Raw genomic sequence first — 18,708 nt, 5'->3', positions numbered from 1 at the left:
AGAAAAGCGGACATGTCTCCGTTTTTTGCACACGGACACACGGTCCGTGAAAACACACAGGCATGTGCATAGCCATTCATTTGAATGGGTCTATGTGTGTCAGTGTCTCCGGTACGTGAGAAAACTGTCACTACATGTACCGGAGCCACTGACGTGTGAAACCGGCCTTCCACTGAATCCTTGCTAGGCCCCCTACCTGAAATAAGGAATCCTTCTGCTACTTAATTCTTGTTTCCTTCAGAATTTGCTATCTGATATACAGCTCTGGCAAAAATTAAGAGACCACTGCAAAATGTTCAGTTTGTCTGATTTTTCTCTTTATAGGTATATTTTTGAGTAAAATGTAAATTGTTCTTTTATTCTATAAACTTCTCACAACATGTCTCCGAATTTCCAAGCAATAATTTTTGTATTTTTGTCTGACAAAGAAAAATGGTCAACATTTAAAAAACCCCACAGTGCTTTCAGACCTCAAAAATTTAAGCAGTTCTTTGATTGATGGCTTGTGACTATCCATCATCCTCTTGATTACATTCCAGAGGATTTCAATGGGGTTCAGGTCTCTTAATTTTTGCCAAAGCTGTATGTTGGTCTCCCTTCTTCACACAAAAACACCAATTACAATGCACGTCTGGGAGCAACAAGACCATGGGTCTGTTCACTTATCAATACTTATTCCTATCTAACAACAGGAAACTGCATTCCTATGTGCTGCCCATGTATGTCTTCCCATCCTGGGTTGGTCCCAATAATTAATCCTGTCTGCTACTAACTCACTGTTGCTTTGCACAAAATAGAGAAAACAACATTTAAAACATAGCAATGCTTTTTATAATCATAAGATCTTCAAGGGGGTGTGGGCAGCTTCGCCAGTCCTTTCCACGACCATCAATGCTCTCCACCAGGAACTGTCCCAACTCTGTACAGCCTGTCCTTCATTTTCACCTCTGGTCACTTGTAGCCTCTATTTTTGCTTTACATTATATCCAGTCACTCTCATATCCCTGCAATGGCATTAGATTTATACACCGGCATCTTCTGGATGTTTTCCTTTATGTTTCAGGGCTTAAAGTCTGCTGCACAGTACGCCTTCAGGGTGGGCAGTTTTTGTCTCCATGCGTTGTTTCCTGAATTTTCGGTTATTGTATTCCTGAGAAATTTCTGCTATGCTTTTCCCCTTAGTTTCAGGAACAACAAAATATATAACAGTTCCTGAAGTGATGATAACTGATAAGAAGAGAAGGAAGCAGAAATGCTGAAGAGTCTCCTAGAAGATATAATCCCAAAAAATATGATGAGCTATTAGAAAGATGTTACTCAGTGGAAGACAATGATCAGTGACATTGAGGAGTTTGGGTACAGCCACACAGGATTTGTTGACTAAGGATTTTCTGCAGTGATAATTCCACAGTAAAATCTGCAACAGCAAAGCCTCGCCAAGTCAAGCAGATATTAATGCAGATTTTATTGTGGAAATGCATTGCAAAAGGTGAAATCCACAATGATGTTTTCTCTGCTGTCATCTCTAAAGTAAAATACATAATTTGGTGGTTTCCTATCACTAGAGCAATACCTTGAAGAAGCTCAGATACAGTTACACAGTTCAAGCTAAACTTTAAAATCGACCCCTGGAAGAAGCTTTCCACAGTGAAACGCTCATCGGGTGTAGTCCCTGGCTGTTGGCTTGTACGAGCTAATTAACATCATGGTATGTGTAGTGTGGGTTTGTGCATTATTGATGCTGGATGTTGATTTGTCTGCCCGCGGTATTTTCCTGGCACCGTCTCTTTCCACTTTTAATATATATATATATATATATATATATATATATATATATATATATATATATATATATATATATAACTTATTTATTATTAAGATTATATATTTTATACTATATGGTGCCTGGTTTTTATTTCCTGCGGACTGAGCAGACTGATTGTACTCAGATAACATATATATGCATGCTTACTTAGGCTATATATACATGTATGCATCTGAATTTCTTTGTAATTGAATATAGTAACCCTTTTACACATATGACATATACTATGCCACTTTAAGCCATACCCAACTTTTGTTTTTCCTGTATTTGTCTTTCCCCATTAGTGTTTCATCCACTTTTATAAGCCTGTGTGGTTTTTTACATTTAACGTATAAATAAAATTTATTTTAAATCCACTTTATAAAAGCGCTAGTGTTGGTGTTCTTTAGTTCAAGCTAAATTGTAAAATCACATTTCTAACATCGGGATGTGACCTAAAGTGGTTGTCTGTTTAAATGGGCAGCCAACAGTATTCTGAAATCAACTCTGTATATACCGGTATGTTGTTTTTTTAGATTAGGACTGCCAATATGTAAGGACCCTTGACGCGGGTTGGCAGCTTAAATATTGTGGCCATAATATCGACCAATACCTTGCATACATTGTTATGTTTTTGGTGCACTGTATATTTTTCCAGGGTGCGGCTGGGCCCTAGATGGCTCTGTACACTGCGGCCTCTGTTCACACAGGATGCATTATGGTGAGCCCGCTACATGGCGTCATTAATAGGCTCTGAGCCATATACTTTGCATTCCTGTGTGAACATGCCACATACAGACTATTTGTTTGCACAGGTGCACCAAGCGGCCAATTCCTGATTGGAGGGTGGCTGCATTATCGGTATTATTGCACCTGTGTATTTGCCATCTTAACTTGGGTCCGCTGCACCTTGGTTAGTGCAATTGTTGGAGGCCTTGGACAGTTAAGCATCTCTGCCTGTATACTGGTGTTTTTTTGTCTAGAATAGTGGAGGTTTTTCTTCTTATCATGCCTACATGGGCCATTAAAAAGACAAAAACTAAGATAGAAACAAAATGAGCAAATACCCTGCTGTGGGGAAGTAGAGCCTAATACTACATATAAATTACATAGAGTACTTACTAAACACTGTTTTTGAAATATATATATATATAAAAAAAAACATAAAAGCTATCCCACCGCGTCAAGGTATACCCAAATTGGGACGGTCTTATGTTGTCCCTAATGTTAAAAACTTACCATGTATCCTTCTCTGTCCTTATTCACATTGAGGTCATTTTTGACACATGGTAAGGAATTAATATTAGAGAAAGAAAAGGACAGTCCCGATTGGGTACTCCTTGACGTGTTGGGATGGCTTTTTCATTTTTAATTAATCAAAAACAGTGCTTACTAAGTACCCTATGTTATTTATATGTACTATTACATTTATTTACTTACAGCAGGGTATTTGTTCATTTTGTTTCTATCTCGGGCTTTGTCTTTTTAATGGTCAGTGTGAACATGCTCCTACACGTTGCATGCATACCCCCATTTCCTTATAGATTGTAAGCTTGCGAGCAGGGACCTCACTCCTAATGTCACTGTTTAAATTGTCTTAACTTGTATTGAATTTATTGTCGGTACATGTCCCCGCTTAATTGTAAAGTGCTGCGGAATATGTTGGCACTATATAAATAAAAATTATTATTATTATTATTATTATTACCAACTTATATTCTGGCTCAATTTTCTTGATTTTTCTTTAAGTGTTTGTACTCAGTACAAGCAAGGGTGTAGCCTCCATTTCTTTGAACTGGGCATTGCATTCATACAGCTTCCTATGGCTGGGTGTCCACGGTCAGGCCTTGGTCCTGCTCTGCCCTTATTTCACATTGAGGTAATTTTTCACACCACAATGTCTTAATATCAGAGACAGTATAGGGCCATCACGATTTGTACACACCTTGATGCGTTGGAGTGGCTTTCATTTTTTTTTTAAATAAAAAACTGTCTACTAAGTACCCAATGTTATTCATATGTACTATTAAGTTTTACTTAGAGCAGGGTATTTGTTCATTTTGTTTCTATTTTCGGTTTTATTTGTTTAATGGCCAGTGTGAACATGCACCCATACATTGCATTGCATGCATACCAACTTATACTCTGGCTCAATTTTCAAATTTTTTTCTCTAGGTTTTTGTACTCAGTACAAACAAGGGTGCGGCCTCCCTCTCTTTGGCCTGGGCATTGTATTTATATTGCTTCCCATGGCTGGGTGTCCACAGTCGGCCCTTGGTCCTGCTCTGCCTTTATTTACATTGAGGTAATTTTTGACACATGGTAATGTTTTAATATCAGCGATAGTATAGGATCCTTCCCTCTCTACCCTATGTTAACGTGTTTTAATTTTCTCACCCTGGTTTTGTATCTTCCTGCACATTTTCCTCTCCTCTTGTTGATAATGTTTGCGGCCTCCCCTCTTGTTCTTCAGGAGGTGCGAGGAACTTCTTGATGGCATTTTAGTGAGCCAGGTCTGATGCGTTGTTTTTGAGTTGTGCGGCCTGGGTCTTTCTAGTCTGTACAGGGACCAGTTGAGTGTGGGCGCGGCATCTTCCTGTAGTAGGTCTTCCCTTTTTTTGTTACTCGTGAGGGAGTGTGTGTTGCTTTCATAACTGATATAAACCCTTCCATTGTAGCTCTGGCAGTATATTTAGGGTAGTTGTCATGCTGGAAGGTAAACCTATGCCCCAGTCTGAAATCTTTTGCAGCCTCTAACAGATTTTCATCCAGAATTGCCCTGTATTTAGCTCCATCTATCTCCCCATCAACTCTGACCAGATTACCTGTTCCTGCTGAAGAAAAGTATCCCCACAACATGATGCTGCCTGTTGTGAACTCTATTTTTGGGCTCCCTCTAGTGGTCACAAGCGGTACTGTGTAGTGTTGTCTTTCTGCAGGTTGGCTTTATCAGCTGGTTCATTATCCTTGGTTGGTTTCCTATTTAGCCCACCTGGATACTCAGTTCCTTGCATGCTATCAATGTATTCAGTGCTCTTCAGATTCCTGGTGACTACCTTGCTCCCAGTCTCTCCAAGACAAGCTAAGTTTTTGTTTGTTCAGTTTCTGATTATCAGCGTTCATCATGTTTTTTGTCCAGCTTGTTAAAATGTGATTTCTTACTTGCTGGTTGCTCTAGGGGACTGAGTTTCTCCCCTCACACCGTTAGTTGGTGTGGGGGTTCTTGAAATCTCAGTGTGGATATTTTGTAAGGGTTTTTTACTGACCGCATAGACCCCTTTTCTATTTTCTGCTATCTAGAATTAGTGGGCCTCTTTTGCTGAATCTGCTTTCACCCCTGTGTATGTGCCTTCCTCTTACCTCACCGTTATTATCTGTTGGGGGCTTCTATATCTTTGGGGATTATTTCTCTGGAGGCAAGAGAGGTCTTTCTTTCTCTCTAGGGGTAGTTAGTTCCTCAGGCTGGCTCGAGACGTCTAGGATTTTAGACACGTTCACCGGCTGCCTCTAGTGTGGTTGGATAGGTTCAGTTTTGCGGTCAGTCCAGTTTTCCACCTCCCTAGAGCTTGTCCTATGTTTAGTCACCTTGCTGGAGTAATTTGTGATCCTGAACCACTAAGGATCATAACAGTATAGCAGGCCCAAAAGGTGTTTTATACATCGCAGAAGTGGGATTAAAAGAAGACCTGAGTACATTTTTTTTTTTTTTTGTGCTGCAGTCTGTCTAGCTTCTTTCATCCCCTTGAACTCTGAGTGGTTTTGAGCTCAGCTGCAGACATGGATGTTCAGACTGACTTCTAGTGTGGATCATCTTGCTGCACGGGTGCAAAGTATTCAGGATTTTGTTATTCATAGCCCTATGTCAGAACCAAAGATACCCATTCCTGAGTTGTTTTCTGGAGATAGATCTAGGTTTCAGAATTTTAAGAATAATTGTAAGTTATTTCTATCTCTGAGACCTCGTTCCTCTGGTGATTCCGCTCAGCAAGTAAAAATTGTTATCTCCTTGTTGCGTGGCGACCCTCAGGATTGGGCCTTCTCTCTGGCGCCAGGAGATCCTGCATTGCTTAATGTGGATGCGTTTTTTCTGGCTCTTGGATTGCTTTATGAGGAGCCTAATCTTGAGAATCAGGCAGAAAAAGCATTGCTGGCCCTCTCTCAAGGGCAGGATGAAGCAGAGGTTTATTGTCAAAAATTTCGGAAATGGTCAGTGCTTACTCAATAGAATGAGTGTGCCCTGGCTGCAAATTTCAGAGAAGGTCTTTCTGAAGCCATTAAGGATGTTATGGTGGGGTTCCCCACCCCTACAAGTCTGAGTGATTCTATGGCTTTAGCCATTCAGGTTGATCGGCGTTTGCGGGAGCGCAAATCTGCTCATCCTTTGGCGGTATTTTCTGAACAGGGACCTGAGTCTATGCAATGTGATCGAACTCTGACCAGAATTGAGCGACAAAGTCATAGACGTCAAAATGGGTTGTGCTTTTACTGTGGTGATTCTGCTCATGTTATCTCAGCATGCTCTAAACGCTTAAAAAAGGTTGCTAAACCTGTCACCATTGGTACTATACAGCCTAAATTTATTTTGTCTGTTACTTTGATTTGTTCTTTGTCGTCCTACTCGGTTATGGCCTTTGTGGATTCGGGTGCTGCCCTGAATCTGATGGATTTGTCATTTGCCAGGCGCTGTGGTTTTGTCCTGGAGCCTTTAGAATTTCCTATTCCTCTGAGGGGAATTGATGCTACGCCATTGGCTGAGAATAAACCTCAGTATTGGACGCAAATGACCATGTGCATGACTCCCGTTCATCAGGAGGTGATGCGCTTTCTTGTTCTGCATAATTTACATGATGTTGTCGTTTTGGGTCTGCCATGGCTGCAGGCTCATAATCCAGTTTTAGATTGGAAAGCTATGTCTGTGTCTAGTTGGGGTTGTCAGGGAATTCATGGCGATACTCCATTGGTGTCTATTGCTTCTTCCACTCCTTCTGTGGTCCCTGAGTTTTTGTCTGACTACCAGGATGTATTTGATGAGCTCAGGTCCAGTGCCCTGCCCCCTCATAGGGATTGTGACTGTGCTATAAATTTAATTCCTGGTAGTAAATTCCCTAAGGGACGACTTTTTAATTTGTCTATACCAGAGCATGCCGCGATGCGGAGTTATATAAAGGAGTCTTTGGAGAAGGGACATATCCGCCCATCCTCTTCCCCTCTTGGTGCAGGATTCTTTTTTGTGGCCAAGAAGGACGGTTCTTTGAGACCGTGTATAGATTATCGCCTTCTGAATAAAATCACAGTCAAATTTCAGTATCCTTTGCCACTATTGTCTGATTTGTTTGCTCGGATTAAGGGTGCCAGTTGGTTCACCAAGATAGATCACCGTGGTGCGTATAATCTTGTGCGCATTAAGCAGGGAGTTGAATGGAAAACAGCATTTAATACGCCCGAAGGCCATTTTGAGTACTTGGTGATGCCTTTTGGACTCTCTAATGCTCCTTCTGTGTTTCAGTCCTTCATGCATGACATTTTCCGAGAATATCTGGATACATTTATGATTGTTTATCTGGATGACATTTTGGTTTTTTCTGATGATTGGGAGTCCCATGTGAAGCAGGTCAGGATGGTGTTTCAGGTCCTGCGTGCTAATGCTTTATTTGTGAAGGGCTCAAAATGCCTCTTCGGAGTACAGAAGGTCTCCTTTTTGGGTTTTATTTTTTCTCCTTCTACTGTGGAGATGGACCCAGTCAAGGTCCAGGCTATTCATGACTGGACTCAGCCCACGTCTGTTAAGAGTCTTCAGAAGTTCTTGGGTTTTGCTAATTTTTACCGTCGTTTCATCGCTAATTTTTCTAGTGTGGTTAAACCTTTGACGGATTTGACCAAGAAGGGCTCTGATTAGTGTTGAGCATTCCGATACCGCAAGTATCGGGTATCGGCCGATACTTGCGGGTATCGGAATTCCGATACCGAGATCCGATACTTTTGTGGTATCGGGTATCGGTATCGAAACAACATTAATGTGTAAAATTAAGAATTAAAATAAAAAATATTGATATACTCACCTCTCCGACGCAGCCTGGACCTCACCGAGGGAACCGGCAGCATTCTTTGCTTAAAATGCGCGCTTTTACTTCCTTCCGTGACGTCACGGCTTGTGATTGGTCGCGTGCCGCCTATGTGGCCGCGACGCGACCAATCACAGCAAGCCGTGACGTAATTTTCAGGTCCTCAATGCCTAATTCTAGGCATTCAGGAATTTAAAATTACGTTCCGGCTTGTGATTGGTCGCGCCTCGGTCACATGGGCGACGCGACCAATCACAAGCCATGACGTCACGGGAGGCAGGAGACGCGCGCATTTTTAAAATTACGTCACGGCTTGTGATTGGTTGCGTGCCGCCCATGTGACCGCGACGCGACCAATCACAGCAAGCCGTGACGTAATTTCAGGTCCTCAATGCAGAAATAGGCATCAGGACCTGAAATTACGTCACGGCTTGCTGTGATTGGTCGCGTCGCGGTCACATGGGCGGCACGCAACCAATCACAAGCCGTGACGTAATTTTAAAAATGCGCGCGTCTCCTGCCTCCCGTGACGTCACGGCTTGTGATTGGTCGCGTCGCCCATGTGACCGCGACGCGACCAATCACAAGCCGGAACGTAATTTTAAATTCCTGAATGCCTAGAATTAGGCATTGAGGACCTGAAAATTACGTCACGGCTTGCTGTGATTGGTCGCGTCGCGGCCACATGGGCGGCACGCGACCAATCACAAGCCGTGACGTCACGGAAGGAAGTAAAAGCGCGCATTTTAAGCAAAGAAGGCTCCCGGTTCCCTCGGTAAGGTGCAGGCTGCGTCGGAGAGGTGAGTATAGCAATATTTTTTATTTTAATTCTTTATTTTACACATTAATATGGATCCCAGGGCCTGAAGGAGAGTTTCCTCTCCTTCAGACCCTGGGAACCATCAGGGATACTGTCCAATACTTGAGTCCCATTGACTTGTATTGGTATCGGGTATCGGTATCGGATTAGATCCGATACTTTGCCGGTATCGGCCAATACTTTCCGATACCGATACTTTCAAGTATTGGACGGTATCGCTCAACACTAGCTCTGATGTGACTAATTGGTCTCCTGCGGCCGTGGAGGCCTTTCGGGAACTTAAGCACCGGTTTTCTTCAGCTCCAGTCTTATGTCAGCCAGAGGTCTCTCTCCCCTTCCAGGTCGAGGTTGATGCTTCCGAGATTGGAGCAGGGGCTGTTTTGTCGCAGAGAAGCTCTGAGGGCTCTGTGATGAAGCCGTGTGCTTTCTTTTCAAGAAAGTTTTCGCCTGCCGAGCGAAATTATGATGTTGGTAATCGGGAGTTGTTGGCTATGAAGTGGGCATTTGAGGAGTGGCGACATTGGCTCGAAGGAGCTAAACATCGTGTGGTGGTCCTGACTGATCACAAAAATCTGATTTACCTCGAGTCTGCCAAGCGCCTGAATCCTAGACAGGCTCGTTGGTCGTTGTTTTTCTCCCATTTCAACTTCGTGGTCTCATACCTGCCTGGTTCGAAGAACGTGAAAGCTGATGCACTTTCTAGGAGTTTTGTGCCTGACTCTCCGGGAGTTTCTGAGCCGGCTGCTATTCTCAGAGAGGGAATGATTTTGTCTGCCATTTCTCCAGATTTGCGACGAGTGCTGCAGAAATTTCAGGCGGAAAGACCTGACCGTTGTCCACCAGAGAGACTGTTTGTCCCGGATAGATGGACCAGCAGAGTTATTTCCGAGGTTCATTCTTCGGTGTTGGCGGGTCATCCTGGGATTTTTGGTACCAGAGATTTGGTGGCTAGGTCCTTCTGGTGGCCTTCCTTGTCGCGGGATGTGCGTTCCTTTGTGCAGTCTTGTGGGATTTGTGCTCGGGCTAAGCCTTGCTGTTCTCGTGCCAGCGGTTTGCTTTTGCCTTTGCCTGTCCCGAAAAGGCCTTGGACGCACATTTCCATGGATTTTATTTCGGATCTGCCAGTATCTCAGAAAATGTCTGTCATTTGGGTGGTGTGTGATCGTTTTTCCAAGATGGTCCATTTGGTGCCCTTGCCTAAGCTGCCTTCCTCCTCCGATTTGGTTCCTCTATTTTTTCAGAATGTGGTTCGCTTGCACGGCATTCCTGAAAATATTGTGTCTGATAGAGGATCCCAGTTTGTGTCCAGGTTTTGGCGAACTTTTTGTGCTAAGATGGGCATTGATTTGTATTTTTCGTCGGCCTTCTATCCTCAGACTAATGGCCAAACCGAGCGAACTAATCAGACGTTGGAGACTTATTTGAGATGTTTTGTTTCTGCTGATCAGGATGATTGGGTGACTTTTTTGCCATTGGCCGAGTTTGCCCTTAATAATCGGGCTAGTTCTGCTACCTTGGTTTCGCCTTTTTTCTGCAATTCTGGTTTCCATCCTCGTTTTTCCTCGGGTCAGGTTGAGTCTTCTGACTGTCCTGCGGTGGATTCTGTGGTGGATAGGTTGCAGCAGATTTGGAGCCATGTGGTGGACAATCTGAAATTGTCACAGGAGAGGGCTCAGCGCTTTGCCAACCGCCGCCGCGGTGTGGGTCCCCGACTTCGTGTTGGGGATTTGGTGTGGCTGTCTTCTCGGTATGTTCCTATGAAGGTTTCATCTCCTAAGTTTAAGCCTCGCTTCATCGGTCCTTATAAGATCTTGGAAATCCTTAACCCGGTGTCTTTTCGTTTGGATCTCCCGGCATCGTTTGCCATCCATAATGTGTTCCATAGGTCTTTGTTGCGGAGGTATGTGGTACCTGTGGTTCCTTCTGTTGAGCCTCCTGCTCCGGTGCTGGTCGAGGGCGAATTGGAGTACGTGGTGGAGAAGATTTTGGATTCTCGTATCTCTAGACGGAGACTTCAGTATCTGGTTAAGTGGAAGGGCTATGGTCAGGAGGATAATTCCTGGGTTGTCGCCTCTGATGTTCATGCGGCCGATTTGGTTCGTGCCTTCCACGCAGCTCGTCCTGATCGCCCTGGGGGTCTTGATGAGGGTTCGGTGACCCCTCCTCAAGGGGGGGGTATGTTGTGAACTCTATTTTTGGGCTCCCTCTAGTGGTCACAAGCGGTACTGTGTAGTGTTGTCTTTCTGCAGGTTGGCTTTATCAGCTGGTTCGTTATCCTTGGTTGGTTTCCTATTTAGCCCACCTGGATACTCAGTTCCTTGCCTGCTATCAATGTATTCAGTGCTCTTCAGATTCCTGGTGACTACCTTGCTCCCAGTCTCTCCAAGACAAGCTAAGTTTTTGTTTGTTCAGTTTCTGATTATTAGCGTTCATCATGTTTTTTTGTCCAGCTTGTTAAAATGTGATTTCTTACTTGCTGGTTGCTCTAGGGGACTGAGTTTCTCCCCTCACACCGTTAGTTGGTGTGGGGGTTCTTGAAATCTCAGTGTGGATATTTTGTAAGGGTTTTTTACTGACCGCATAGACCCCTTTTCTATTTTCTGCTATCTAGAATTAGTGGGCCTCTTTTGCTGAATCTGCTTTCACCCCTGTGTATGTGCCTTCCTCTTACCTCACCGTTATTATCTGTTGGGGGCTTCTATATCTTTGGGGATTATTTCTCTGGAGGCAAGAGAGGTCTTTCTTTCTCTCTAGGGGTAGTTAGTTCCTCAGGCTGGCTCGAGACGTCTAGGATTTTAGACACGTTCACCGGCTGCCTCTAGTGTGGTTGGATAGGTTCAGTTTTGCGGTCAGTCCAGTTTTCCACCTCCCTAGAGCTTGTCCTATGTTTAGTCACCTTGCTGGAGTAATTTGTGATCCTCAACCACTAAGGATCATAACAGCTGCCATCATGCTTGACGATGGGGATGGAGTTTTCAGGGTGTTCGTTTTCCACCACACATAGCAATTTGAATTTAGCCCAAAAATTTCTACTTTGGTCTCCCTGACCAGAGCACTCTCTTCCACATGCTAGCTGTGTCCCCTGTGGCTTATTGCAAACTGCAAACAAGACGTCTTATGTCTGCTTTCAAAAATAGCTTTTTTTTTTATACTCTTTGATACAGGCCAGATTTGTGGACTACACTGTACGACTAATATTTGTCCTGTGGCCAGATTCTTCCACATGAGCTGTTGATATCTGCAGCTCCTCCAGAATGATCATGGGCCTCTTGGCTGCTTCTCTAATTAATGCTCTGCTTGCTTGGGATGTAAGTTTAGGTGGACGGCCATGTCTTGGTCTGTTTGCAGTTCTATTTTTGAATGATGGATTAAGCAATGCTCTGTGAGTATCAAACTACAGGGGGCTGAATATAAATGAATATCACAATTTTCAAATTTATATTTTTAAAATAAAAATAAAACGGATTGTGACGGATGGCCATCCGTTTCATTCGTCATGCACTGGATCCGTCTCTCTCTCCACAATTTTATACATTACAATTCACGTACTACCAAATTCGACGGATCTGTCAGGTTACTGGATGCGTTCCATCCGTTTGGCAATCTTTTTACAACGTCGGTCGATACATCACACTGATGCATTATGACGGCCGTCTCAAGACGGAAGTGTGAAAGAAGCCTTACAGAAAACTTTTGACCTCTGTCATTGCCAACAAAGGATATATAACAAAATATTGAGATGAACTTTTGTTAATGACCAAATACTTATTTTCCACCATAATATGCAAATTAAATCTTGCCAAATCGGACAAGGTGATTTTCTGGATTTGTTTTCTCAATTTTGACTTTCATAGTTGTGGTCTACCGTATTTTTTGGCGCATAAGACGACTTGGCATATAAGACGACCCCCAACATTTCGGGGGTCATCTTATACACCGGGTGTCGTCTTATACGGCGTGTGCAGGGAGCGTTCCCAGATGGTTCTTTTTTTTTTTACACGAATGTGGATCCCAGGGCCTGAAGGAGAGTCTCCTCTCTTCCAGACCCTGGGAACCATCCCAGACCGCTCCCTGCACCATATGTGGCGACCTCAGTGCTCCGCACATACCATACCCGGCGTATAAGTTGACCCCCGACTTTTGAGAAGATTTTCAGGGGTTAAAAAGTCGTCTTATACGCCGGAAAATACGGTACCTATGATATCAATTACAGGCCTCTCTCATCTTTTTAAGTGGGAGAACTTGCACAATTGGTGGCTGACTAAATACTTTTTACCCCACTGTATATATAGTGGCGCTATATAGTATAAAAAATGTATTAGAGAAGAACGGAGGGGTCCAGGATGTGGGCTTTATACCAAAATTGGGGACATTATAACAGAAAGGGGAAAAATGTTGCAGCATGGGGCCCATAGATCATGGAATCATTACTGAAAGGTGCCCAGAATAGCGGAGATTATTACAAGAAGGAGACAGTACTGGGGATATTATTAATAAGGGATGAATATGTATGTCTTTATAGGATGAAGAACGCTACAAGGGCCCATACATCTGACCAACATTCAGGTAGGGGACCAGGTCCAAATTTTGCACTGGGCTCGTTGGACTCTAGTTATACCACTGTCAGCCAGTCCTGCCAAGATCAACGGGCTTATTCAACATTAATATAATGTCTATAGGAAATTTAAGTCTATTTTGCAAATGATTGTTAACAATTTATACTAATTATGTTTAATTTAATCTAATTTTATAAGTTCCAACTTACCACAACATATGGGAAAATCATGCCCAGGATGTAGAGCCCAACCCAGCCGAAAACTCCTGAAATGACAAATGCAGGAACACGAGGGGCCTGTGCAAAGATTTCAACACATGTAGATACTGTGGCCCCAGCTGTAGATGACAAGAGTCACTGTTACAAACCAGAAGAACATGATCCGTGCAATATCATACTGCAGCAAGTCCGACAATATCCAATCACTTACCTGGCCCAGCTCCATACACAAAAATGAAGGTAAAGGTGAGGCCGACACTGCAATATGGCATCCAGAAGTATTTTTCCTAAAATGATGTAACCTCAGACTTAACACGAGCATGTCACTATTGCTAACATATCTATTTTAGTAAACACTTGAATTTTCCCTTCATTGGGACAATACTCTATTATTCCTTTTTGATATTTATGGGTAAATTGCCACCTGGGTGTTATAAGTTGGCAGTATGTCGTTACACAACTCACCAATTAGTGGTAATTGTGTAGAGACACACCGTTTGAAAAATGGGAATGGTAACACTGGTTGTCAATGTATATACCGGTATGTTATTTCTAGGAGGAGTAGCTGAGGTACAACACTTCACAGAGTAAGTAAAAGCAAAACCAAACATGATGGATGGTGACCGACCCAAAGTACTGACTGAATTATATGTGTGAAAAGTTCTTCTACCAAATGCAGTGTTTGAATAAGTTCACAAGATCTTATGATAAAAATCGTCTTATTTTCATTCAGAAAAAAAAGGCGATTTTTCGTCTGTATTGTCGTTCATATGGCATTCGTTTTTAGAAATCATCAGTTTGTAAACTTTACAAGACCAAATACTATCTCCCTGTTAAGAATTTCAGTGTATCCATAAAAATCAGATGCTATAAGGTTGATCCATATGGGATCCTATTGCTCAAAAAGCTGCTCTGTTGAGCTTGGGCATTAGCGTGTACACAGAGCAGTATATGAGCTCATTAGAGAGTCTATGAACCTGTACTGTACTCTGTGTTCAGGCCAACAGAGTTCCTCTTGAGGCCATGTACTGTATTGTTCTGTGCATGTACACATGCAGGAAGTCAGCTCTTATGCTGATGGGCATTGCAATGAAGAGATTTTTTTTTTTTTTTGAGCAATCAAGGCGATTTTAAAATTGAGACCTCTAATGGCTCTATATTAGTGAGTAGAATAAAATAATAAAATAAAATGGAAGATACCCTTTAAAATTACTAAATTATTCATTATAAGATTACTCTGCATAAAAATGTATAAAGGTATACCCTGAAGTAGTAGCTACCTGCATTGCAAGTGTCACAGTTAGAAGCGCTAGGGTCAGAGCCATAAGACTATAGCCCCCCAAGAGTAGAACCCTTCTTCCAAAGCGGTCAATAAGGAGACTCTAAGAAAAAGAAAAGTGCCATTAATTTATTTGCAACTTCAGGCTATGGCTATTACCATAGTGCCGAAATAAAAGTAATACACACATTTACTGTGTCAGTATGACAGTATGGTTTTTACATTGTAGCAACTTTTGGTAATTTTATGCCTGATACAAGATGCAAGACTAGATAACAATGCTATTCAATGAACTGAACACTTATTAGGGTGAATTCACATACAATTGAAACCAGAAGTTTACATACACTATATAAAAAGACACATACAACTCAGCCAAAAATTAAGAGACCATTGCACAGTTTTATAAAAATCAACTTGTCTACATGTCTGACAGCCATTCCATTCCAGTGTCAGTTGAATTCCAAAAGAGTACACCTCATTCTACTTAATGTGCTTCTGATTAGGTGATCACCTGTACCAAATCTTATTTACTGAAGGAAAGTATAAAAAATACTGCTGTGATGTGTACCATCCTCTTGCAATAGGACAAGCTGGATGGCAAAACAAGTGCTAGTAATATCCCAAAAGTAATAGGAATGAAAACATAACTTTTAACCATGCCAAAGGAGTTGAAAAGTCAAGTCTTGAGTGAGGAAAGATGGGCTCAATTCTGGCTTTACTAGCACAGGGACATAGTGAGCATCATGTTGCCTCCATCCTTAATATTTCTAAGACGGCAGTCCATTACAACAAGGTCAAGCAGCAGACATTAGGGACAAGAAAGCTACAGACCGGCAGAGGGCGAAAACAACTCTCCACTGACGGCGATGACTATCATCTTAATCGAATGTCACTCAGCAACCGCAGGATGACTGTTGTGAACTCTATTTCTGGGCTCCCTCTTGTGGTCACAAGTGGTAATGTGTGAGTGCTCTTTCTGCAGGTTTGTGACTGGCATCAGCTGTCTCGTTATCTGTGGGCTGGTTTTCTATTTAAGCTCACTTGGACTCTCAGTCTATGCCTGCTGTCAATGTATTCAGTGCAATTCTGATTCCTTCTGACTACCTTGCTACCAGTCTCTTCAAGAGAAGCTAAGTTTCCGTTTTGTTCATTTTTTGATCATCAGTGTTCAATATTTTTCTTGTCCAGCTTGGTGTGGGGGTCTGTTATGACCCCAATGGCGAGGGTCTCAGAGGAACGTGGAAGTCTGCAGAATACAAAAATCCAGCTCATAGGGCAGTGGTAACTGGGTTGACCATATATCTACTCCTAACGCCAACACTAGAAGTAGCCGGGGATCATTCCTACGTTGATTCTAGATGACACGCGCCAGCCGGAGAATCTAGCTACCCCTAGTAGAGGAAAACAAAGACCTTTCTTGCCTCCAGAGAAGGGGACCCCAAAGCTGGATAGAAGCCCCCCACAAATAATGACGGTGAGGTAAGAGGAAATGACAAACACAGAAATGAACCAGGTTTAGCACAGAGAGGCCCGCTTACTGATAGCAGAATAAAGAAAGGTAACTTATATGGTCAACAAAAACCCTATCAAAATCCACACTGGAAATTCAAGAACCCCCGAACCGTCTAACGGTCCGGGGGGAGAACACCAGCCCCCTAGAGCTTCCAGCAAAGGTCAGGATATAGATTTGGAACAAGCTGGACAAAAATACAAAACCAAAACAAATAGCAAAAAGCAAAAGGCAGACTTAGCTGATATAACTGGAACCAGGATCAGTAGACAAGAGCACAGCAGACTAGCTCTGATAACTACGTTGCCAGGCATTGAACTGAAGGTCCAGGGAGCTTATATAGCAACACCCCTAACTAACGACCCAGGTGCGGATAAAAGGAATGACAGAAAAACCAGAGTCAAAAAACTAGTAACCACTAGAGGGAGCAAAAAGCAAATTCACAACAGTACCCCCCCCTTAGTGAGGGGTCACCGAACCCTCACCATGACCACCAGGGCGATCAGGATGAGCGGCATGAAAGGCACGAACTAAATCGGCCGCATGAACATCAGAGGCGACCACCCAGGAATTATCCTCCTGACCATAGCCCTTCCACTTGACCAGGTACTGAAGCCTCCGCCTGGAGAGGCGAGAATCCAAGATCTTCTCCACCACGTACTCCAACTCGCCCTCAACCAACACCGGAGCAGGAGGCTCAGCAGAAGGAACTACAGGCACAATGTACCGCCGCAACAAGGACCTATGAAATACATTGTGAATAGCAAACGACACAGGAAGATCCAGACGAAAAGATACAGGATTAAGGATTTCCAATATCTTGTAAGGCCCAATAAAACGAGGTTTAAATTTGGGAGAGGAGACCTTCATAGGAACAAAGCGGGAAGAAAGCCACACCAAATCCCCAACGCGTAGTCGGGGACCCACACCGCGGCGGCGGTTGGCAAAGCGCTGAGCCTTCTCCTGTGACAACTTCAAGTTGTCCACCACATGATTCCAGATCTGCTGCAACCTATCCACCACAGAATCCACCCCAGGACAGTCAGAAGGCTCCACATGACCCGAAGAAAAGCGAGGATGGAAACCAGAGTTGCAGAAAAAAGGCGAAACCAAGGTGGCGGAACTAGCCCGATTATTAAGGGCAAACTCAGCCAACGGCAAGAATGTCACCCAATCGTCCTGATCAGCAGAGACAAAACACCTCAAATAAGCCTCCAAAGTCTGATTGGTTCGCTCCGTCTGTCCATTAGTCTGAGGATGGAAAGCAGACGAAAACGACAAATCAATGCCCATCCTACTACAAAAGGATCGCCAGAACCTGGAAACGAACTGGGATCCTCTGTCTGACACAATATTCTCAGGGATGCCGTGCAAACGAACCACGTTCTGGAAAAACACAGGAACCAGATCGGAAGAGGAAGGCAGCTTAGGCAAAGGAACCAAATGGACCATCTTGGAGAAGCGATCACATATCACCCAGATAACGGACATGCCCTGAGATAGCGGAAGATCAGAAATGAAATCCATGGAGATATGTGTCCAAGGTCTCTTCGGGACAGGCAAGGGCAAGAGCAAACCGCTGGCACGAGAACAGCAAGGCTTAGCTCGAGCACAAGTCCCACAGGACTGCACAAATGACCGCACATCCCTTGACAAGGAAGGCCACCAAAAGGACCTGGCCACCAGATCTCTGGTGCCAAAAATTCCCGGGTGACCTGCCAACACCGAGGAATGAACCTCGGAAATGACTCTGCTGGTCCACTTATCCGGGACAAACAGTCTGTCAGGTGGACAAGACTCAGGCCTATCAGCCTGAAATCTCTGCAACACACGTCGCAGATCCGGAGAAATAGCTGACAAGATAACTCCATCTTTAAGAATACCAACAGGATCAGCGACTCCAGGAGCATCAGGCACAAAGCTCCTAGAAAGAGCATCGGCCTTCACATTCTTTGAACCTGGTAAATACGAGACAACAAAATCAAAGCGGGAGAAAAACAATGACCAGCGGGCCTGTCTCGGATTAAGGCGTTTAGCAGACTCGAGATACATCAGATTTTTGTGATCAGTCAAGACCACCACACGATGCTTAGCACCCTCGAGCCAATGACGCCACTCCTCAAATGCCCATTTCATGGCCAACAACTCCCGATTGCCCACATCATAATTTCGCTCGGCAGGCGAAAATTTCCTAGAGAAAAAGGCACAAGGCTTCATAACAGAGCAACCAGGGCCTCTCTGCGACAAAACGGCCCCTGCCCCAATCTCCGAAGCATCCACCTCAACCTGAAAGGGAAGTGAGACGTCAGGCTGGCACAAAACAGGCGCCGAAGTAAACCGGCGTTTCAACTCCTGGAAAGCCTCCACGGCAGCAGGAGCCCAGTTAGCTACATCGGAGCCCTTCTTGGTCATATCCGTCAAAGGTTTCACAATGCTAGAAAAATTAGCGATAAAAC

The 18,708-nt window shown here is 43.6% G+C and overlaps 1 protein-coding gene across 1 annotated transcript in view; it reads right to left on the bottom strand.

Annotated features, from left to right (window-relative positions):
- Positions 1-811: 811 nt before the first annotated feature.
- The window catches only part of LOC143814595 (solute carrier family 2, facilitated glucose transporter member 11-like), an 83,692-nt gene continuing 65,795 nt past the window's right edge, over positions 812-18,708 (bottom strand). Inside the window, exons 9-12 of the mRNA XM_077293460.1 lie at positions 14,741-14,842; positions 13,672-13,747; positions 13,452-13,579; positions 812-1,267 (exon numbers count right to left, since the gene is read on the bottom strand). Coding sequence (XP_077149575.1) covers positions 1,067-1,267; positions 13,452-13,579; positions 13,672-13,747; positions 14,741-14,842 — 507 coding nt within the window. The 3' untranslated portion in view covers positions 812-1,066. The remainder of the gene's footprint in view (positions 1,268-13,451; positions 13,580-13,671; positions 13,748-14,740; positions 14,843-18,708) is intronic.

This window comes from Ranitomeya variabilis, chromosome 1, assembly GCF_051348905.1.
Source record: "Ranitomeya variabilis isolate aRanVar5 chromosome 1, aRanVar5.hap1, whole genome shotgun sequence".
Taxonomy (NCBI): domain Eukaryota; kingdom Metazoa; phylum Chordata; class Amphibia; order Anura; family Dendrobatidae; genus Ranitomeya; species Ranitomeya variabilis.
This window is presented reverse-complemented; position numbering and strand designations above follow the sequence as displayed.